Source organism: Poromitra crassiceps (genome assembly GCF_964638095.1).
Source record: "Poromitra crassiceps genome assembly, chromosome: 2".
Taxonomy (NCBI): Eukaryota; Metazoa; Chordata; class Actinopteri; order Beryciformes; family Melamphaidae; genus Poromitra; species Poromitra crassiceps.
The window spans coordinates 57795686-57819246 of NC_139624.1; the positions used below are offsets into that span (position 1 = coordinate 57795686).

Below are 23561 nucleotides of genomic sequence, written 5' to 3' on the forward strand. Positions count from 1 at the left end.
ATCCTCGCGTCTTGAAAGATGAGCCAGAATCCTCAAAAAAACCCTCTGGCAGAAGCTAACTACAGTAAAAAAAAAACGTCTGGCAGTGAATGTGTTAATAAAGGGTTACTCTCTGTGTTTCACTGCTCTAAATTATTTAATAATGTTGTTTTGTCACGTTCTGAGCCTGCCCCGCCCACACCCGCGATATTTTCATAATTTGCCAACCCAGACCGCCTGCGGGGCGGGCCAGCCCGCGGGACCCGGCGGGTTCTGGGTGACCCGCGCATCACTACTGGTCAGTTTACTCTTGGTTGTTTGTTGTCTCTCCCAACTCCTCACTAAATAAACAACTTAGCTCTCACATCCCATCTCGGCTAGACAAGGCCATAAGCCCTTGTTTAAAGGGGCCATGGAACGTACTTGGCGGAAGAAGAAGAAATTCACTCTGGATGTTTTCCCACCTTCGTTCTCACCTGACTTACAGCTTCAACCAGACTAAACTAAGTGAGGAGATCAGAGGAGCTCTGGCTACACAAGACTCATCATTAAATGAGACTTTCTAAATCCAACCCACACACACACAAACAGACCCCTATCCATTGTCAGTGGAGCGGTTCCACTTTTCTCTTGCCATTAAAGAATTCAGTCCTGACTCTCATTTTGAGCTATTCAGGTTCTGCGTAAATTATGAAGTGTATTTTTCCCCATAAAGCACCTCTCCAGTGACCTCAGCAGCTGTTTGTCTGCCCTATCTGCCCACAAACCAATCTAATTTTGACAGAGACTCAAATAACTGGTGGGAATGGTGACGCATTACACTGTGTGATGATCAGTTCTCAGAGGAGCTGAGAAATTCAAACGGAGGGGGTCTTTAACGTAATAAGTGCTCCACTAGACGGGGGTCCAATCCCCCGGCCTACAGTACAAAATATGCAGAAAGGATTGATCAGAGGGAGAAAGTGTGATCAACTGTGCATCACAGTGACAGCCTGCTTTCAGGGAATAACCATTCTGTGGAGTTATGCCTTTTCTCAAGGCCAAGTTAATGTCAATGGGCTACTAAAATACAGAAAAGACCACATTTATAGTCTTCTCACACTGATGCACTTAGAAGAGACTGAGGCTTAAAGATTGAGTCAAATTAAAACATTATATACAGCCAGCACCGATAAAGCACTCGAGGACTCATACTATCTCAAAGGATTGAATCGTTATCACATAGCGATAACAATTACTCTTTAATTTTTACTCAAGAGTGCTCCTCAAGCTATGGCCATTATCAAAGTGACACTAAGGAACTTCGCACATTGGCGCCTCCAGTTAGCAGCGAGGTAACAGTTTGAAAAATGTAAACCTTAATGCAGCAGAAATCCTGGCCTGTGATGCTTTATAGTAACAAAGGAAACCAAAATGACATACAAATCTAGAGCAGCTTTAAGGCTTTGCCGATTTTCAACCCGCATTGTATATCATTATAATCTCGGTAATATAAAGCAGATGGATAGTGCTTACCTTGTGTATATGTTTTCTGCATCGAGTAACCCATGTTTGACTGCCTGCAGAAACTCTGCCCCCGCCAGCTGGTATGGGTCATTAATGCTCGTTAAAGCTCTTGATGCGAGGGGGAAACCCCGCCCCCCCCATATATCTCAATGGGCAGACTCACCACACACTACGGCTCTCCACACTACAGGATTGGGGATTCTATAGCAGGTACATACATGTTCAGATGTATGCGGAGCTCTCGCTGCAGGAAAACATGAAGACAAGGTAAAGGCTTCCCATCTGCATAATTAATGATACAAAGCGGGTTGAAAATGGGCAAAGCCTGCCTTTAATGACATGGATGTGACAATCAGTTCTCAGATTATGAACAAACTGACAAATCACTCAAAGGTTTATTGTCTGTAAACAGGAGAAGTCTTCTTACCAGTCTGCCACCAGTGGTCCAGGACAGGAACCCCAAAGCTCTTCTTGGCCCATTCCAATGTCTCCACGTCACAGCGCTCTCCTGCCAAGAACATGCTCCGCAACCTGGAAGGGCACACAGAGCTGTCAGTCACCTGAAGGAAGTGACATCAGCTACTCTATCACAGGAATGCTCAAGACAAATAGATACTGTATCTACACAAAGGCAAAATATATGCGTTTCATGTTTTGCACTGCATGGGAAGCCAGACAGGGCATGAAGACAATCATGTAGTGAATGATACATAATATACAGTGGAATCCGCTTATAGTGATCACGGTTATAGTGATCAGCCGCTTATATTGATCAAAAAGCTTGGTCCCAAATCATTCCTATACACATGCTGTTTGAATAATTCGCTTATAGTGATCAATACTCCGCTTACAGTGATAATTTTGGGCCTTTTCACACCTGGGATCAATGGAAAAAATGTTTAAAACCACAGCATTTTTCTATACATTTGTGACTCACAAACAGTAAAAAATGAGCCAACGAGATACAGCAGCGATACTTGGTGCATGTCTGTCTGTATAGATCGCGGCGTCTCTGTCTGTCTATGTGAGACTGTTGATTGAAACAGCTGGAGGCCTACAGTAACAGTAGGCTAATTTACTGTATGATTTTTTTAAAGTCAATAACATTCAATAAATAGCGATGCTGTCCGTTTCATTACTTTATATGTACTGTATTAATTTAATAAGTACACAAATGTCAATTAGATGGCAATCTGCATGAGAAATAAAGAAAAAGAGAAATTTGTTATAATGATCATCCGCTTATAGTCATCACACAGAGATACTGATTTTCTGTTATGCTACATGGAGCAAAACTATTAGTATGTGTTACTACTATTAGTATTCAGCAGACTGAAAAGCTCACTCAAGAGTCTCAATGCAGTACAGAACATTATTCAAAACTTCTCTACAGATATTCTTGGCAGACTGAACCTATTGAAGCAGCTATTGTAATTCATTAGTGTGAAGAGGATCAAAGTTACCATCCCAAATCTTGTTTTTCATTTCAGCTTTCTCATTACATACTTCTATCTATCCAGCAGATGTTTGAAGAGTATGCACAAACTGTTTCTTTCTTAGCCTCTTCTGATATTCTTTAATAATTATTTCCCAAACCATCACACCATAGGACAGACACTGGAGGATCTCAGTTGCTTAAAAAATAGTTTAGTTTGAGCTTCTTCTTTCTTAAAATAGAGATCAGTCGCTTGCCTGTTCAAGGAGAATAGCATTGAGGTTTGAGACATAGAGACAGTTTCATCTCAGCCAGAGAAAGAGATGGAGAATGTCATAAATGTGAGTCCATCAAGAATGAATTGGACAAGGGAAATGGGATTTTGACAGTACAGTAACCTCACAACCACTTTCTCGGCATAAGATCAAATTCTCAAATTCTCTCAGACAGCATCAATAGAACATACTGTACATCTGACTGGGAATAATAGTTCAGAAATACAATCATTTGTAATATTATATATCTATCGTTTGCATTCAAATCATATTGGAACAACCGTCAGAACCACTTGCCAGTTCATAGCGCAGTGGTGGCCTAAAGGTTAGAGAAGCAAGCTTCTGACCGGAAGGTCGTCGGTTCAATGGTAAAAATGGTAAATGGTCTGCATTTATATAGCGCTTTTATCCAAAGCGCTTTACAATGAGTAGATAGTCTACATTCACCCATTCATACACCAATGGCGGCAGGCTGCCACGCAGGGTGCCTACACACCATCGGGAGCAATTTGGGGTTAAGTGTCTTGCCCAAGGACACAACGACAGCAGCTGGGAGGGAGCGGGGATCGAACCGCCACCCTTGCGTCATTGGCCGACCCGCTCTACCTCCTGAGCTAAAGCCGATAAAATCCCTGGGACCGCCAGGATAAATCTGAGACGGGAAAGTGAAAAGGCAGTGCTTGCCCCCCTCCCTCATTACCACCACTGAGGTGCCCTTAAGTTACCCCAAACACTCCAGTGGAGCTGCTCAGTGGCCAGCAGATCAGACTGTGGTTGTACTGGTCAGCTTCCAGGTATGAATGTGTGTGAATGTGAACAGGGCGCCCCTGAAAAAGGGAGCATTGCTCTCAGTGAGACGCCCCTTGTATAAATAAGTTTAAAAAAGGCATGGAAGTATTTGAAGCCATTAAGATGCTATCTTCATAGATTTCTGTAGACGTTGGTTGCTCCTGATGAGCTTTTAACATGCGTAACACACAATGAGTGATCCATCCGGGTTAATGTTTTAAAGCAAAACAAACATCATAGTTGCATTTTAAATGCACAAAATGACTTTCATTTGTTTTGGTTGCTGTATTTGAAATCAATAGGCTATATCATTCCATATAGACTTGACTGCAGGTATTTTGTGGTTGGTAACGTCAGCATTCAATAAGTCAGAGAAACCGTGGTCCATTGCCAAAACCCCAAGTTCTCAAGTTGTGTTCATTTACCAGCTGAAACCTTCACGTACTGTAGGAAGCGCTTATCTAACGTCCTTCCTATGTCAAACGAATGCACCGTCAGCAGCTTCTGGTTGAACCCTGTGACTCTATAGACTGCTGTCATGGCTCTAGTCTAGTGAGTCTTTTGGTTCTCTGACCTTACATGCAATTTAAATTGAACTATAGAGCTAGTTTGAAGATATTTATAATGATCAAAAACGTGTGTGTGCATGTCTGTCATTCTTGGTACATCTCTGTTGATTTTCTTAATATGTGTCATTCTTCAGTGTCATTCTGTCTATCTTCCGTTCCCACTGATCAAATAGAATCTGCATCTCACACTTCTTTGGTTGCTCTTTTTACTTAGCCTTCCCCATAGAGGCCAAACCCCTGTGGGTTTAGTGTTTGTAGTCTTGTGGCATAATTACCTCTTCTGTGATCTAAGAAAATACCATGTACAAATGTCGGCTACTGCGGGAATTGAGTGGAATAAATGGATGACTCAATGATTAACTCAATGTACAATGTAAATTTAATTAGACATGTGACAAGTGGCTCATTTTACTCCACAACCAGCATTTTGACAAAATTGCCTGACATGGCACCGATCAGGTCCATAGTTATGCTCATATTGTACCTTATAAAGCCTTAGACTAAAATATAATGCACCTCCTTCCACTTAGATACAAGAATTATGACATCTTTATCATGAAGAAATCCCCTGATATTAGAAAACAAAATCAAATTTTTGACATGGCTCTCTCCCTCCATGTGCTCTTCTTTTCCATCACAGATTCATGGAAATGCATTTCTGTTGCTCAATCTGTGATTCATTTTGTGTACGGTTGCCTAGAAACAAGGGGAGGCTCATCTTGCCCTATTCTCCCCTACTGTAAAGGATTGTGTTTTCACACAAGACCCCACCCACCCAAATGACTAAACATTTGGGTAGGGAGACTGAAATGTGCTGTAATAACTGAAAATGAACAAATAATGCTGTAACACAAGATTCTTATCTATACAAATAATGTAAAGCATATACAGGGACCACCCAGTTGTAATAATCTAAAGCATACAGGGACCACCCGGTTGTAATAATGTAAAGCATTATACAGGGACCACCCGGCTGTTAGCAACCCGCGTGGTGACATTCATTCGTGTACATGACTTCCAGTCTCGTAAACACCAGTTCACACGGTGGCTGGCATGGTGGCTCAGTGGTTAGCACTGTTGCCTCACAGCAAGAAGGTCCCGGACTCCCGGGTTCGAACCCCGGTCTGTCCCAGGTCCTTTCTGTGTGGAGTTTGCATGTTCTCCCCATGTTCGTGTGGGTTTCCTCGCGGATTTGGTCGCCGGGTGCTGCACTGTGGCTGCCCACTGCTCCTAGTTCTAGGAAGGTTCCTAAGTAGAGGATGGGTCAAATGCAGAGGATTAATTTCCCCATGAGGATAAATAAAAGATAACTTAACAACTTTCAATTGAAGGCCGCATTAAAGCTGTGCACATTGTATCAAAGCACAGCATTTTTGACTTCGGTAAGATTTTAGCAAGTCAGTTTGGCTCTTTGCTTGAAGCATTTTGTACACTGAAACACTGGAAAATTGGGCCGAAGCAATTGTAAAATACTGTAACACAGCAGAGCCTGCGGTTGACTTCTTCCCTTGAGACTCTTGGAACGCGTCTCTGAGCTGATTCACTATTTCTCACAGAAAAAAGCCTTTTGGAGCAGAAGACAGCCCACTCTACTTACACTGCACTGCTCGCTGTCACAACACTGCGGCGCAGTCGACTCTCTCTCTTCTTCAGTCCTCATCCTCCTACACGTATTCGCTGCCTCTGACAATGCCAACCTGATGCTCCTCGCCACCGCTGCTGACCTGAGGGTTTCTGAGTCCTCGCTGTCGTGATTTGCCTCCTACTTGTCACACCTATCAGGTATGGTGGAGGGGACCTGTTGTTATATCCCTTGGCCCTGTCATCACATGCAGTCAAACTGCATTCTACTCTTCTTTCCCATCTCCTTATCCCACTCATCTCTATTTGCCTCATTTCAAGTTGGACATCTGCCCTCCAACTCAAAGTCTCTTTCCCCCTGGAAAACATTCTACTAGACCTCTCTGTCACTCCTGATCAGACTGCTGTGATTCCTGCAAGAAGCGTTTTCTGTCCCAAATTCAAGATTTGTGACTATGACATACATCATCAGTGATGTGACAGTAAATTGTGTCAGTGAGTGATGTCATCAGTGATGTGAAGTTGCAAATAAGGCAGGCGAGGCCACACAGCGGGCGAGCTGCAGGGCGGACGAGGCCGTGCAGCGGCCGAGCTAGCGAGCTCGCGCAGCTGGTGAGCATAGGAATCGAGCCTAGGAATTGAGCCTGCGTAGCGCGCAAGATTTATATGTATATCTTATCTGTAGAGGAGAGACTCGTGGCTACCCACATTTTTATTCAGATATGTGTTTTTGAGGTGAGAGATCGAGAGGTCAAGGACCATTTTGAAAGTAGTTTTTCCTTCGTCAAAAGCCTAACTTTTAGCCTAACTTTGGACATTATTTAGCCTCCTTCCTGACAAGCTAGCATGACATGGATGGTACGAATGGATGGATGCCTTAGGTCTTATAGTTTCATGTAACTTCACTCTGGCTTTAAAAATAAGCCCGCTAGAGCCATTTGATTTATATCACTATGAGACTGGTGATTAACAGGATTAATTAAATCGGGAGCACAGCGGGAGAAAGGGTTAAAAATAGGGAGGCTCCTGTGAAAATGTTGGCAGGTATGCCTCTCGCTGCCCACCCCCAGTACCTTCACAGCATACCAGGGGGCCGCGGCCCACACTTTAGGAATCATTGCTCTAGAGTAGACAACAAACTCTTGCGAGGGCCACATCGCAGCCACTCAAAGTCAAACCAAAGTATCAAATCAGACCCTACCTCAGCAGAAAGCTCACGCCTCGTTCAAGCTTTAGTCACCTCTCGCTTGGACAACTGCTACGTCCCACTGGGCCGGCTTCATGAATCACTCCCTGCAGGCCCTGCAACTCATCCACAACTTCTCCCTCATCGCTGCCATCCCACACCCCCGCCCGTCTGTGACCCATCCCACACCCCCGCCCGTCTGTGACCCATCCCACACCCCCGCCCGTCTGTGACCCATCCCACACCCCCGCCCGTCTGTGACCCATCCCACACCCCCGCCCGTCTGTGACCCATCCCACACCCCCGCCCCGTCTGTGACCCATCCCACACCCCCGCCCGTCTGTGACCCATCCCACACCCCCGCCCCGTCTGTGACCCATCCCACACCCCCGCCCGTCTGTGACCCATCCCACACCCCCGCCCCGTCTGTGACCCATCCCACACCCCCGCCCGTCTGTGACCCATCCCACACCCCTGCCCATCACCCCCGCCCGTCTGTGACCCATCCCACACCCCCGCCCGTCTGTGTGTGACTGCTCATATCAAAATCAAAACGCTTCCACGAGGCTACGAGGCTGTGAAGGGATCCCCCCGGCACAGTGGTGGAGTGACCTTCTCTCTCCGGCAGACACTTTTCATCTTCTAGACTGAAAGATCTCATCACGCCATCCTCTCCCTGCTGAATCCTATCCTCTCTCATCTCAAAAAATAATTTCTCCCTCTCCCCTTAGCTGCTATTTTATTATTTTTTCTAGCATTACTCTCTTATGCGGTTGTTCTAGGGTCACAGGTTTTAAACTATTTCTATGTGGTGCATGCTGCACCACAGAGTGTGTGATTAATAAGTTATATAAGGCATGGCTATATCAATATAAACTATAATATAATGGATTTGTTAACATTAATTACATTTTTACGACAGCTTATTTGCCTATTGTATTTTTTCGAAGCCGGCAAGACCAAAGACCTTGGAGGACAAAATGGAACGAGAGTTGTAAGGAACAGACAGCAGCTGCTGAAGAGAGAAACCTCCTGCACCAACTGAACAGACTGACCCAGCAATGAAAAAGCTCAAAGGACTCAGGTGACTCTTTTTTGCGGTTTTAGGAGGAAGAAGAGCAATGATGTTTAATTCTGCAAGACATCCAATCTGCTGGCACTTCTCTCCCTGCGTACGGCTGCTTCAGCTGCAATCCATCTGAAAACCACAGACTCCCCTATACTCCAACCAACCAGCTAATCAGCCAGGCAGAGACACAACCAGGCAGACACACCACCAGTCAGCCATGCGGTTTGCCAATTCGGCTTTAATAAGATAAAATAATGTATTTAATTTGATTCCGTGTTTGCTGTCTATTTTTATAAACTGAATTCCAGTTTACTACTGTGAAGATTCATAATCCTCGCTGAAAGACAGCTAACCTACTGGAGTGTAGCAATAGAGTGCATTCTTCTTGACAATACATTGTGTGAATGATGTGGTTATCCTGATTATTCCAGGACTGTAGTAACTTCAAGTACAGCAACAGTTCATGCTGCACACCTATCTAGGCTGACAGTGCAGCATCTGGACTTGTTCTAACCGCAGATTTTAATTTTTTCACCCATTTTCTCCCCAATTGTATTTCCCTATCCCCCCCGAGCCCTATTTTTAATTATCTAGCCCAGGGGTTCCCAAAATTCTCCATCCAAGTACCACTACGTACCAAACCAAATTTCCCAGGGACCACTTCCATTGCGTATACCAACCCCCCCCCCCGCCGCCCCCCAATAAAATACAATTTGCTGATTTAACCATGCAATAGCAGCAGAAAGGCTAAATGACAATATAAGGCTACTAGCTGGTTCAAAACGGACACACACAGACACACACACCTGCCAACATTAGGCTGTGAGAAAGAGGACCCCTTTGAAAATGGTTTTTTTTCCCCTCACCAAAAATTTGCTTAACTTTGGAGTGTTATTTAGCTACCTTCCTGACAAACTAGCATGACATGGTTGGTACAAATCGATTCCTTAGGTCTTCTAGTTTCATATGATACCAGAAACCTCACTCTGGCTTTAAAACTGAGCCTGCTGCAGCCTCTGAAAGTAAATGTTCAAAATTGTGATATTTCCCAAATATCACGATATTTCTGAAAATCAGCCCAATCCGGCTACTCCTCAGGGTTAATGTGTATGTAAAAACAGTTTGGGAACCAATGATCTAGCCAATATGGCTCTGACCTAGGTTGTTAGTAAATGTGTTGATCTGGGACTTGAAGCTTATTTGACTTTAGCAGTTCTCTGGATAAAGAGCATCAAGTAACACAGCCTGGATTAACAATGCAGCTCACTTCATTTGTCAGATGCGTTCTGCCTTGCAAGAATAGAGCGGAATAACATGTGGAATAAATGACTCGATGATTGAGTCAATGTCCGGGCCATGACCCGGTGTGCTAGCTGAAAAACCTTACGCTCTAGTTATTCAGGGACAATTCAAATGATCTGTGGCTACGTTTTCTAACGAGTTCAATGGGAATCTAAATTTGGGAGATTCACACTGACAGATGCGGCCTGAGGAATGCGAGTGGGAGGGCGATGGTTTGGCTGGTGCCCAACCTCAGGGTCAAGGCACCGAAGTCAGTCAGAGGGACACACATGTACTGTATTACAAGCTGAAATTCAAAGATCATCCTTCCCATTCCAATGGAATTCTCAAAGATACCAAAAGTTTAGTGATGCTGATGTGTCAAACACTTCAGACAGTGACTACATGTAACTGACATTACGCAACAACACTGCCATTTCTGAACACGTTTCAGTGCAATACACAAGTTGATAGTCTAAAAATGATTTTTTTTCTACTCAGGTTTGTCAAGATAAGACCATAGTAATCTTTACAGCATGACCTTGGAGCAATGTGATAAAGCAGAAAACAATCTTAGGGGCTATTCACTCCATGGCCTTGAGTCACATGTCTTGACTCCAGAAGCTGTTAATACGCTTAGAGCTGATTTTGCGGGGCCAACGCAAAGGCTATTTCGTGAGAAGAGACGAGACGTTGATTTGAGTTGAAGCAGAAGATGGGATCATGATTATGTTGTTTGATCCCATAGACACTCCACAATTGAGCCAAGATAGCCTGATATTGCTGTATGACTTCAGACATCGTAACAAAAGGTCTGTCTGGAGGCATTTATTAGTTTCTGACTCTGGGAAAAACTGTCAAATTCCCCCCAAACTACTATATCTCTGAACTATCTCTTTAACCAAATCACACACATTTAGGCTACTCTCTGATCTCCTATTGATAACTAATGCGATATTGTTTCCACTTCCATTCACTGAGCTTCCCCTGAAACTACTTGGAGGCCCCCTGGGGGGTTTTCAACAAACTCAAACGACCGGAGTCCTGCACTTTGCCCAGCAGTGTTTTCAACAAACTCAAACGACCGGAGTCCTGCACTTTGCCCACCAGTGTTTTCAACAAACTCAAACGACCGGAGTCCTGCACTTTGCCCAGCAGTGTTTTCAACAAACTCAAACGACCGGAGTCCTGCACTTTGCCCAGCAGTGTTTTCAACAAACTCAAACGACCGGAGTCCTGCACTTTGCCCAGCAGTGTTTTCAACAAACTCAAACGACCGGAGTCCTGCACTTTGCCCAGCAGTGTTTTCAACAAACTCAAACGACTGGAGTCCTGCACTTTGCCCACCAGTGTTTTCAACAAACTCAAACGACCGGAGTCCTGCACTTTGCCCAGCAGTGTTTTCAACAAACTCAAACGACCGGAGTCCTGCACTTTGCCCAGCAGTGTTTTCAACAAACTCAAACGACCGGAGTCCTGCACTTTGCCCAGCAGTGTTTTCAACAAACTCAAACGACCGGAGTCCTGCACTTTGCCCAGCAGTGTTTTCAACAAACTCAAACGACCGAAGTCCTGCACTTTGCCCACCAGTGTTTTCAACAAACTCAAACGACCGGAGTCCTGCACTTTGCCCACCAGTGTTTTCAACAAACTCAAACGACCGGAGTCCTGCACTTTGCCGACAGTGTTTTCAACAAACTCAAACGACCGAAGTCCTGCACTTTGCCCACCAGTGTTTTCAACAAACTCAAACGACCGGAGTCCTGCACTTTGCCCACCAGTGTTTTCAACAAACTCAAACGACCGGAGTCCTGCACTTTGCCCACCAGTGTTTTCAACAAACTCAAACGACCGGAGTCCTGCACTTTGCCGACAGTGTTTTCAACAAACTCAAACGACCGGAGTCCTGCACTTTGCCGACAGTGTTTTCAACAAACTCAAACGACCGGAGTCCTGCACTTTGCCCAGCAGTGTTTTCAACAAACTCAAACGACCGGAGTCCTGCACTTTGCCCACCAGTGTTTTCAACAAACTCAAACGACCGGAGTCCTGCACTTTGCCGACAGTGTTTTCAACAAACTCAAATGACCAGAGTCCTGCACTTTGCCCACCAGTGTTTTCAACAAACTCAGACGCCCGGAGTCCTGCACTTTGCCCACCAGTGTTTTCAACAAACTCAAACGACCGGAGTCCTGCACTTTGCCCAGCAGTGTTTTCAACAAACTCAAACGACCGGAGTCCTGCACTTTGCCCAGCAGTGTTTTCAACAAACTCAAACGACCGGAGTCCTGCACTTTGCCCACCAGTGTTTTCAACAAACTCAAATGCCCGGAGTCCTGCACTTTGCCCAGCAGTGTTTTCAACAAACTCAAACGACCGGAGTCCTGCACTTTGCCGACAGTGTTTTCAACAAACTCAAACGACCGGAGTCCTGCACTTTGCCCACCAGTGTTTTCAACAAACTCAAACGACCGGAGTCCTGCACTTTGCCGACAGTGTTTTCAACAAACTCAAATGACCGGAGTCCTGCACTTTGCCCACCAGTGTTTTCAACAAACTCAAACGACCGGAGTCCTGCACTTTGCCGACAGTGTTTTCAACAAACTCAAATGACCAGAGTCCTGCACTTTGCCCACCAGTGTTTTCAACAAACTCAAACGACCGGAGTCCTGCACTTTGCCCACCAGTGTTTTCAACAAACTCAGACGCCCGGAGTCCTGCACTTTGCCCACCAGTGTTTTCAACAAACTCAAACGACCGGAGTCCTGCACTTTGCCCAGCAGTGTTTTCAACAAACTCAAACGACCGGAGTCCTGCACTTTGCCCAGCAGTGTTTTCAACAAACTCAAACGACCGGAGTCCTGCACTTTGCCCACCAGTGTTTTCAACAAACTCAAACGCCCGGAGTCCTGCACTTTGCCCAGCAGTGTTTTCAACAAACTCAAACGACCGGAGTCCTGCACTTTGCCCAGCAGTGTTTTCAACAAACTCAAACGACCGGAGTCCTGCACTTTGCCACCAGTGTTTTCAACAAACTCAAACGCCCGGAGTCCTGCACTTTGCCCAGCAGTGTTTTCAACAAACTCAAACGACCGGAGTCCTGCACTTTGCCCAGCAGTGTTTTCAACAAACTCAAACGACCGGAGTCCTGCACTTTGCCCACCAGTGTTTTCAACAAACTCAAACGACCGGAGTCCTGCACTTTGCCGACAGTGTTTTCAACAAACTCAAACGACCGGAGTCCTGCACTTTGCCGACAGTGTTTTCAACAAACTCAAACGCCCGGAGTCCTGCACTTTGCCCAGCAGTGTTTTCAACAAACTCAAACGACCGGAGTCCTGCACTTTGCCCAGCAGTGTTTTCAACAAACTCAAACGACCGGAGTCCTGCACTTTGCCCACCAGTGTTTTCAACAAACTCAAACGCCCGGAGTCCTGCACTTTGCCCAGCAGTGTTTTCAACAAACTCAAACGACCGGAGCCCTGCACTTTGCCCAGCAGTGTTTTCAACAAACTCAAACGACCGGAGTCCTGCACTTTGCCACCAGTGTTTTCAACAAACTCAAACGCCCGGAGTCCTGCACTTTGCCCAGCAGTGTTTTCAACAAACTCAAACGACCGGAGTCCTGCACTTTGCCCAGCAGTGTTTTCAACAAACTCAAACGACCGGAGTCCTGCACTTTGCCCACCAGTGTTTTCAACAAACTCAAACGACCGGAGTCCTGCACTTTGCCGGCAGTGTTTTCAACAAACTCAAAGCTCAGGGCCTCACACTTAAACAAGTGACCAAGTCTCTGCCCCTTTGCCTCACCGCCGTCTCTGCAGCAGGCGGCCCCGCTGCCCATTTCTCAATGACGTTTTCACATCCGCGGTGACAAGCAATATCGCTCCAGCACATTTATAATAGTACGCGGCTGGGGCCATTACAGGGCGAGGCGGTGCCACAGAAAGCAAATGTCTCGCAGTGTCACTATGCCCTAGATAGGATGGCTGAGTTGTATCAAATTACCATTTGAAGCCTCTCTGGCATGAAATTATGTTTTTGATAATAAAGAGATAATAACAGAGATTTTTCTGAAAGGTCTCAGCTCACTTTCAATTAAGTCCAGCAGCGTTTGGATTTATACTGTAGTGGCATATGCTTCAATGTGTTGGGAGATGACAAAATACACTGACTAGATTCAGGTCCATTAGGCTACAGGGCCACAGACACTGTGTGAGGATGAATTTTTCATGTGTTTCTACAGCACACAGAACTCCCTGGCCTATAGCCTGCTGACTTGAGTGCAATGTAAAGAGAGAATACTACCAGGAGTTCACAGGACCAAAGACACAAGAGTTCACGCGTCAAGATCAAGAAAGATTGGTGTATCTTGAGAGGTTTTTATTTTATTTTTATTATTCTCCCCCACATTTTTCTCCACAATTGTACAGGTGCCCCGACAGACCAGAGGAGGCGCTAGTTCAGCAACCAGGACGCGTACATACCCTTAATCCGACTTTCCACCCGGCACAGACACGGCCAAGTTGGCCAACTGTGCCTGTGGACGCCCGACCAAGCCGGAGGCAACACGGGGCACGAACCTGCGACCGACCCTCGTGTTGGTAGGCAAGGAATCTACCGCTGCACTAGCCGGACGGCACTCTTTTTCCCCCCAATATTTTATTTTCAACTTTTTTTAACATACGAACAAGACAAACAAACAGGCTCAGACTCAGGAAAACAAAAGAAGAAAAAAACATACGAGAGGGGGGAAAATATTATCGACATTCAGTATTACGTTGTGCTACGAGTTGCGTAAGGTGCTTATATGCTTGTAAGAGGTATTGTGCCCGTGATCCCACATAGGGGGTCCATGGGAAACCAGCCCGGCGAATCACCCGTCATCCCCAATAGGCTAGAAATGGGTCCCAAATAGCAGAACATTTCTTAAGTGAGTTGGTCCTCAGGAACCTAAGTCTCTCCATCCGTATAACAGAGGTCATATCAGTCAGCCACAATTGAAAAGAGGGTGAGGAGGGAGACTTCCATTCCTTCAGAATGAGTTCCTTGGCAATGGTTGTCCCCTGTGTCAGAGACTCCTCGGACGCCACTCTTGATAGGCTACTTGATGGGATTTTTTCAAAAGCTTTCCTCTGATGCCTCAAATGGATTAAACATCCAACAGAGTGATAACTGATCAGAAGTTAGCACCAAAATGAAACCACGTTTCATCACTGCCATTGTGGCAAGGTGACCTTTCCTGAGTGCCACAGGCAATTACAGTAATCTTTCACCAACCTGCCTTCTGCAAGGGGAAAAGACACATTAAGAAGAAGACATTTTACACCACAGTCGAATGTGACTGAAATGACAGATTGTGGCAGGGCAGAATCTAAGAGGATAAATGCTATTGATATTTGTGGCAAAACATCACAGAGAAAAAAAGAATCTCCCCCTCTAGGAACAGCATTTAGAAGGTTTTATGGATTCACCACTAAGGAAAAGCAACCAAAGACTATCGCATTCAGTACACAATGCCAGAGTTGCTGAATGATTCATCAGGGCCATAGGTCATCCGCACTCAGAATTGCTTTATGATTGTGTGCTTAGGGGCATCTTCAAACTACTGAACAGAAGGAGAGTGCTGAATTGATGCCATAACATCAGGGCCACATTTTGCAGTACCAAGATTCAAGATTCAAGTTTCAATTTAATAGCCACAGTAAGTAAGCAGACTACAAATGAGCAATTTGACTTAGTGCAAGTACGCAGCGTAGCGGTCACATCAATAGTAGAGGACAAAGCAGTACAGAAAAAGCAATCACAAAATATAAAGTGCAGTTCTTTAAAGTGACATATGATTGGGGGGAGGGGGGTAAGATAATGTCAGTGGGGGGGACCCCAAACCGTTACCGAGCCGGCTGTGCTCAGGGGGCACCGGGAGGTGATAAAGTCCTTATTTGTGGGGGCTTTCGGGTCTTGTTGAAGAGGTGGATGGCAGCTGGAAAGAACCTGTCCTTGTGAGGAGAAGTTCTGGTTCGGCCAAAAAGTTTATGGCCTGGATGGGAGCCATCATTTTCTTCAGCATCCTGGTGGTGTGCAGGTCCTGAAGGGAAGGAGGCTGGCAGGCTGCATCTGATCAGCTATTGAGCATGGTGGATGCGCTGCAGTCTGAAGATGTCCTTGAGGGCAGCAGCAGCATACAGACAGTGATGGAGGAGGTGAGGATGGATCCGACAGTGGAGGTGTAGAAAAGAACCAAAGCACTTTGAAATTCCTGAGACACCGAAGAAACTACATCCTCTGTTGTGCCTTCTTGGTGAGAGCTCGGATAGTCAGCTCCCATTTCAGGTCCCGGCTGATGATGGAACCCACGAAGTGAAAGGCCTCCACAGTGTTGACTGGAGAGTCACCCTGGGTGATGGGGGATGGTGGGGCTGCGTTTCTCCTGTAGTCCACAACCATCTCCTCTGTCTTTTGATCGTTGAGCTCCAGGTTGTTTTAACTGCACCAAGTAGTCAGATGGTCGATCTCCCGCTTGTACGTAGACTCATCTCCATCAGCGATGAGCCCTATGAGGGTGGTGTCATCTGCGAATTTCAAGAGCTTGACAGACTGATGGCTGGAGGTGCAGCTGTTGGTGTGTACAGGGAGAAGAAGTATGGAGAGAGGAGGCCGCCCTGGGCAGCTCCAGTGCTGATGGTCCGGGAGTCTGTAACATGCTTCCTCAGCCTTATGTGCTGCTTCCTGTTCGTCAGGAAGTCTGTGGACCATCTGAAGATGGAGTCTGGCACGCCCAGCTGGGAGAGCTTCTCGTGGAGCAGGGCCAGGCTGATCGTATCGAAGGCTGAGCTAAAGTCCACAAAGTGTGCAGGTGTGCGAGAATGTAGTGGAGGGCCATGTTTATGGCATTGTCTACAGACCTGTTGGCTCTGTAGGACCAGACCAAACAATTAACTAACAAAGTGCTGCATTTGACTCCCTGGGTCAAACTAATGCTATGATAAATGCTATTCATTTCCCCTTTGAGCTACAGGTGACCCTTACCTGAACAGAGAGTGTGGAGCAGCAGGTTCACACAGTGTGATTGAGTATGGGAAGTGATCTGCCGTTGTTTGTTATCCATCCTGATGAAAAGCCCCAGTGGGCTGGCCCTGAGTGATGATGCTGGGGGAGGGGCTGCGGTGAGGGTGCAGACTGTGAGTGATGACGCTGGGGGAGGGGCTGGGCTGAGGATGCAGACTGTGAGTGATGATGCTGGGGGAGGGGCTGGGCTGAGGGTGCAGACTGTGAGTGATGATGCTGGGGGAGGGGCTGGGCTGAGGGTGCAGACTGTGAGTGATGATGCTGGGGGAGGGGCTGGGCTGAGGGTGCAGACTGTGAGTGATGATGCTGGGGGAGGGGCTGGGCTGAGGGTGCAGACTGTGAGTGATGATGCTGGGAGAGGGGCTGGGCTGAGGGTGCAGACTGTGAGTGATGATGCTGGGGGAGGGGCTGGGCTGAGGGTGCAGACTGTGAGTGATGATGCTGGGGGAGGGGCTGGGCTGAGGGTGCAGACTGTGAGTGATGATGCTGGGGGAGGGGCTGGGCTGAGGGTGCAGACTGTGAGTGATGATGCTGGGGGAGGGGCTGGGCTGAGGGTGCAGACTGTGAGTGATGATGCTGGGAGAGGGGCTGGGCTGAGGGTGCAGACTGTGAGTGATGATGCTGGGAGAGGGGCTGGGCTGAGGGTGCAGACTGTGAGTGATGATGCTGGGAGAGGGGCTGGGCTGAGGGTGCAGACTGTGAGTGATGATGCTGGGAGAGGGGCTGGGCTGAGGGTGCAGACTGTGAGTGATGATGCTGGGAGAGGGGCTGGGCTGAGGGTGCAGACTGTGAGTGATGATGCTGGGAGAGGGGCTGGGCTGAGGGTGCAGACTGTGAGTGATGATGCTGGGGGAGGGGCTGGGCTGAGGGTGCAGACTGTGAGTGATGATGCTGGGAGAGGGCTGTGCATCAACAGATGGCCACAGACTAACAAGAGGCTGGACAGGCTGTGCAAAACACCAGCGGCCACATGGGACAATTCCAACACATCATCATCAACTGGTGTTTCAGAGTTGCTGATCACAACCTCCTATTCACACGGGACTAGCATTACCTGGGGACCTCATGTGAGATTCCCCCCCCACCCCCCCCCCCCCCCCACACACACACACACACACACACACACACACACACACACACACACGCACATCTGTGTTTCGTGCGGCACATTTGTACGGAATAAGCTGTCTTTATTTTACTTGAATGTACTGACATTATCCCCCGGATATGATGTCAAGAAATCTAAGGATTACATATTGATTTGAAAGTTAGATAAACCCGGCCAATCAATGACCACAACAAGTTAATAGCTAATTCATAGCTTGATAACAGCATGGGTGATGTGAGGTGATGCAAAAAGTATTGTTAACATTTACCATGAATTATGATGATATGAATCACCTGGCTTGTTTGTCCACTATTTTGGAGAAATATTGATTGGAAAGTGTCTGCATTTCTCCATACACAAAATGTCTGAAAAACACGATTCAGTCTGCGTATCAGTCAATCTTTATATGAGCACTGATGATAGTTTGGCTTAAATTCTTCAAAATAAATAACCTTTTTATTGGTTACTATCAACTTCTGAATACCCTAACTGGCTGGTGTGCGGGCTCCTTATGATGATGTTTTTCATTTCCACGGTGTAACATCAAAAGCATATCCTCGCTGCTGGTTGAAAACATTGCATCTCAGAAATGTAAACTTTTCAGAAATGAAGAAAAGCACCCTGGTGATAACATATTTTTTGTGATATCCAAAGGGTTTTGACAGGGCTTGAAAAGCCCCAGAGTTTAGAAAATGTTACCAACCAGTAGAAGGGGTTAAACTAAAGCGAAAACACAATACCCTGAAAACACAAAACCCTGAAAAAATGTGACAATATATTCTCTCATCTATCACTTATTTTGTAGAAATAACAAAGAAGTTGTTCATCAGAGGTGGAAAGTACTCAAGTAAAAGTACTCGAGTACATGTACTTGAGTAATTTTTTTGAGGATTTGTACTTTAAGTATTTTTATAATGCTATACTTTTACTCTTACTCGAGTAATTTTAACAATAGATATTACTTGAGTATTTTAAAATATACACTGAGTAAATTTAGATTTTTGTTTTGCACTATGAAAACAGCACAGTAGCATTGGGACTGTGTCTGTTCAGTATGAAAGACAAGACAGGGGCAGCTTATTGGTAACACCTAATGTGTTAGATGTGTGAAATGTATTGGGGTACATAATTAAAATATAAAACATTTTTTAAGTAATGCCAAATTAGAGATTACATCGTTCCCAAAAAAAAAGCCAGACCCGACTCGAGCCCATCCACGTTCTGTCTGAGCAGAGCCCAGCCCGAACCCAAAATTTCCTTAGGAAGTTGGCTGTTTATATAAACTATATCTGTGTTGTCTGTTCAATCTCATGAATAATACAGTGATTGATAAGGTTCTAAGGTTACAATGTACAGATATCATTCTGATTATCACACCAAATATTACCCCAATTATAAAGAAAGAAAAAGAAAGGGCATTATATATGACCACGAGCCTGGCCCGGGTCCAAGGAATAGAGGGGAAATACCAGCCCCACCCGAGTACTTTGAGTACTTTTAAATAGGCTACATTTTTACTCTTACTTGAGTAATTTCCTGGACTAGTACTTTTACTTGTACGTGAGTTAATTTTGACTAAAGTAACAATACTTGTCCTTGAGTAGGATTTGTCAGTACTCTTTCCACCTCTGTTGTTCAGTCTCGGCTCTATGCCATTGCATGTTGTGTGGTGTGTTGAGGTGTACCTAGTCCGGGGGTATTTTCCCCCAAACGCAGCATCTGGGTCCTGCTGGCGGATGGCTCGGATGGCGGTGGGCGCCGTGAACATGGAGGAAGCGCCGTGTTCAGACAATACACGGAAGAACGCCCCGGGGTCTGGCGTGCCCACCGGCTTACCCTACAAACAGACAGGATAGTGACGATCGGTTAGTTCACAAACTGGAACGATGCCAACACGTGAATCATATGATCGGCTGAGCAGACAGCTGATAGTCTATGAGGAGCAGATAGAGTGAACTATATATCTGAACTAAACCTATCTGTTCTCCCAAGCTTACAAGCTCCCCTACGCCTGACCACCTCCTCCAAACCATCACCCTCCGCCCCCCCTCCTTCCCCCTCTCCCCCCTGGCCCTCCCTTCTGTTCTCTTCCTCTCCTCTGCTTCTCCATACAACCTTGCCCTGAACCGCCACTGTTATTTGTACCTGTTGCCTGTATTTGTTGCCTGTATCTGTTGCCTGTTGTCTGTTTCTGTTGCCTGTTGCTTGTCTTTTTTGTTTTACTGTTAAGCGTCTTTGGGTTTTGAAAAGCGCTATACAAAATAAATGAATTATTATTATTATACTGCCTGAATTTGAGCAAGAACATTTGATTAGTCTTTTTGTGATGTTCAGCTGGATGAACTCACTTCAGCTGTGAACTAGAAACCATGGATATTCACACAGCAGCTGTTTGAAATGAAAAGCCACACTGGAAGGCTGCCTTCCAGACAGATCACAGATGGGGCCAAAAAATGTATGGATTAGAAAAAAGGATTGCACTATCGAGTATCAAGTATTGTGTCTAGTAGGGGTGTATGAGGATTCGATACAACATCAATATATATATATATATATATATATATGAGTTTAACGCCTCCTCCCAAGCTATTAGTAACATTGTGCGTAAACACTGGGATATACTCAAATGTGATCCTAACTTGAAAAACATTGCCAGCCATCCTCCACGATTTTGTTTCAGAAGAGGTAGAAACGTAAGGGACTCTGTTGTCTCGTCAGTCTACAAATCTCTGAGTGATAACTCCAATTGGCTGTGTAAGGAGTGTGGCCAACTATACGGTAGCTACCGTTGTGGGAAGTGCACCCACTGTTCCAATGGAATGTCGACCAAGTTCTTTCACCACCCACATACAGGGAAGGAATACAAGGTCAAGGGTTTCATCAATTGTGATACAACCCATGTGATATACTGTTTAAAATGTCCCTGTGGTATGGTGTATGTTGGACAGACGAAGCGTAGTCTTAAATTACGCATCGCCGAACACAAAGCCGCTATTAGAAACGGCAATATGTTATACGCCATTGCCAGACACTATAGTGAGAGGGGGCATGGTGCGGCATCTACTCTCAGATTCATGGGGATTGAAAAGGTTTCCCTGCCGACTAGAGGTGGCGATATTCACAAACTACTGCTACAGAGAGAGTCTTATTGGATTTTTACACTGAATACTGTTGAACCTTATGGTCTAAATGAGAGTCTGGTACTCAATTCCTTTTTGGACTAAGCATGTAGGCTAATTTATTCATGTCATTGGATTTATGGCCGTATGTTATTCCTCTCTACATGTATGCTGCGTAATGATCATTTACTATGATGTAAACATATTTATGTATTGTTTATTGTTTTCTATGATGTAAACATATTTATGTAGGCTATTGCTGATTGCTGTGTTTCCTGTATGATCTGATGGTAATTGACAACCGGTGTGTTGGTGGGTGTGTCTTCCTGCCACACACTATATTAGTTTGACTGGAACAGTCACTCAGTAAGACCTGAAGAAGCGCAAGCGAAACGCGTTGTCTTCTTAATAATACATTTTTCTATAAAAGTCAAGTCCTGGAGTGTGCGGTCCCTCCCTGAAAATTAGAGTATATAGTATATGGGATACATTCCTTCTCTCTCATCAAGAATCTTCCTTTGTTTTATATATATATATATATATATAAAACAAAGGAAGATTCTATAGGATTCTAGATTCTATATATATATATATATATATATCGTCATCATTAAGATACGCCTTGTAAATCCAAGGTGATGAAGCATAGATGTGCATGGCTTATGTTATGTTCATGATTGAAAGGTGTTCAAGGACTTTTCAAGTTAACTGATAAAAAAACATTTGCACTTAAACATGAGAAATATGGAACTTTATATTGAACATCAGGTCTATTTTTATATAAAAAAATAAGATTCTTATCTGGAAGAGCTCAGAAATAAAATTGCCAAATATTTTTGTTGCTTTTTAATGAGTTGATATAAAATAAATATACCTGATTGTGTTAAATGGGCATATGAGATCGTCTCATATCGATCACAGGCCCCTGAATTGAATCGAACTGTATCGTGGCAGACTTTATCTGAAAATATCGTATTGTCCATATAATCGATATAATATCATATTGTGATGAAACTTCGTGGTAAGTGGAAAGTCGTGGTATAGGCAAAAGAAGCCTGTAGGCTAGACTAGAGCCTCCAATATCTAGTTCCAGAGTCTCCAGCGTGAGGCCGTCCCTGCAGAGAGATAATTGTATATGAAATGAGAATGGTAAACAGCAGCATGGAGTGAGTCCTGCCTGTCATTTTTCTGGCTAAATATTTGCATTGTGAGTTGATCAGAGGAGAGACAGAAGGTTGGGCAGCAACATGCCAGAACTAGAACGAGGGCTACATTAGACAAACAGCAAGGCTTGACTCAAACATTGATTTAAAGCAGGCAAATTAATTCAGCGCACAGCACTGCTGCTGCCCGCTGGAGTGCTAATGTAATGAATGGCCATCACCCCAAGAAATACAATGTAAAGACACACAGGGAAAGATAAGCAGATACAAGAAACAGCATTCCCACTCAGTTCTGGTCACTCTGCAGAAGTTCTAACATCCTAATAAACCTCCACAAATCAAACCAGGCTGCATGGGGACTCCACCAGCCGATGGATATTGGTCTCACAAGACAAAGCAACAATAATAATCCGACAAACTAATATCAAGCGGGTGTGCAAAATGCACGTTAAGGATAGTTTATCCCTTTACTGGTTATCTTTAAGGAGTAATGTGTGCTACATGAGGAAGTTGTGGGTGGACGTCATCAGGTTGTGAATGGATATGGACTGTTGGCTGTTTGGATAAAATAGTGTTGTCGCGATAGTCAAAATGTCAATGCTGCTTCAATACCATTGCAACAGAGAGGCCATTTATACAGTACCTGGCACTAACATGCATTTTCTGTGATCAGATTGCAATCAGGTAGTGCTTGACCACTTGAAAGTACAGGTGTAAACACCCCCAAGATTGCGATCTGATCGGCCAAACCAACTCCGGAGGTGGTCAGGGATGCATTGTGACCACATTGAACACAAGTGTAAATGCAATGTGTCCTCTCAATCTGCATACAGCAACAGTATGCGGATGGAGAGGACACCCGTTTTGGGTGATCACTGATTGCAATCTGATCACCCAAAACGCATGTTAACGCCAGGTGTAAATTAAATCAGGCTAATGTGGTGAAGCACTATCCGATTGCAATCTGATCACAGAAAATGCATGTTAGTGCCAGGTGTAAATGGCCTCTCAGACAATACTGCAAGCAAGCTGAACTTCCATTTCACCATCACCTCCAGAGGGTTACAGAATAGATGGTGCATAAATTTGAAATAGTTTAAGGAGGAGGATTGGAATAGGCAGAGCTGCAGTCTGGCTCTTGACAGTGGAGTGCAGCAGTCAAACAGCTGAAAACATGGCAACAGTGTCAAACAGTCCAATACGTCTTGAAATGGATCCCAGTCAAACAAACTGCTGCCAGTAGCCAAATATGGCAGAGCAGACAGAGACCCAACCAACATCAAATCTCCTGTGCAAAAGTCACTGCAAAGCTGCCCAGGTCACCTATAGCAGTGGTTCCCAACCACCGGGCCGCGGACCGGTACCGGGCCGCAACGCATTTGGTACCGGGCCGCGAGCCCGGTCCAAAGAAAACAACTACAAACATAAATAAA

The 23561-nt window shown here is 45.3% G+C and overlaps 1 protein-coding gene across 1 annotated transcript in view; it reads right to left on the reverse strand.

Moving 5' to 3' along the window:
- The window catches only part of acss3 (acyl-CoA synthetase short chain family member 3), a gene marked incomplete at its 5' end in the record, with an annotated part of 101391 nt that overhangs the window by 27814 nt on the left and 50016 nt on the right, over nucleotides 1–23561 (reverse strand). Inside the window, 2 exons of the mRNA XM_083662602.1 lie at nucleotides 1913–2016; nucleotides 19532–19683. Coding sequence (XP_083518728.1) covers nucleotides 1913–2016; nucleotides 19532–19683 — 256 coding nt within the window. The remainder of the gene's footprint in view (nucleotides 1–1912; nucleotides 2017–19531; nucleotides 19684–23561) is intronic.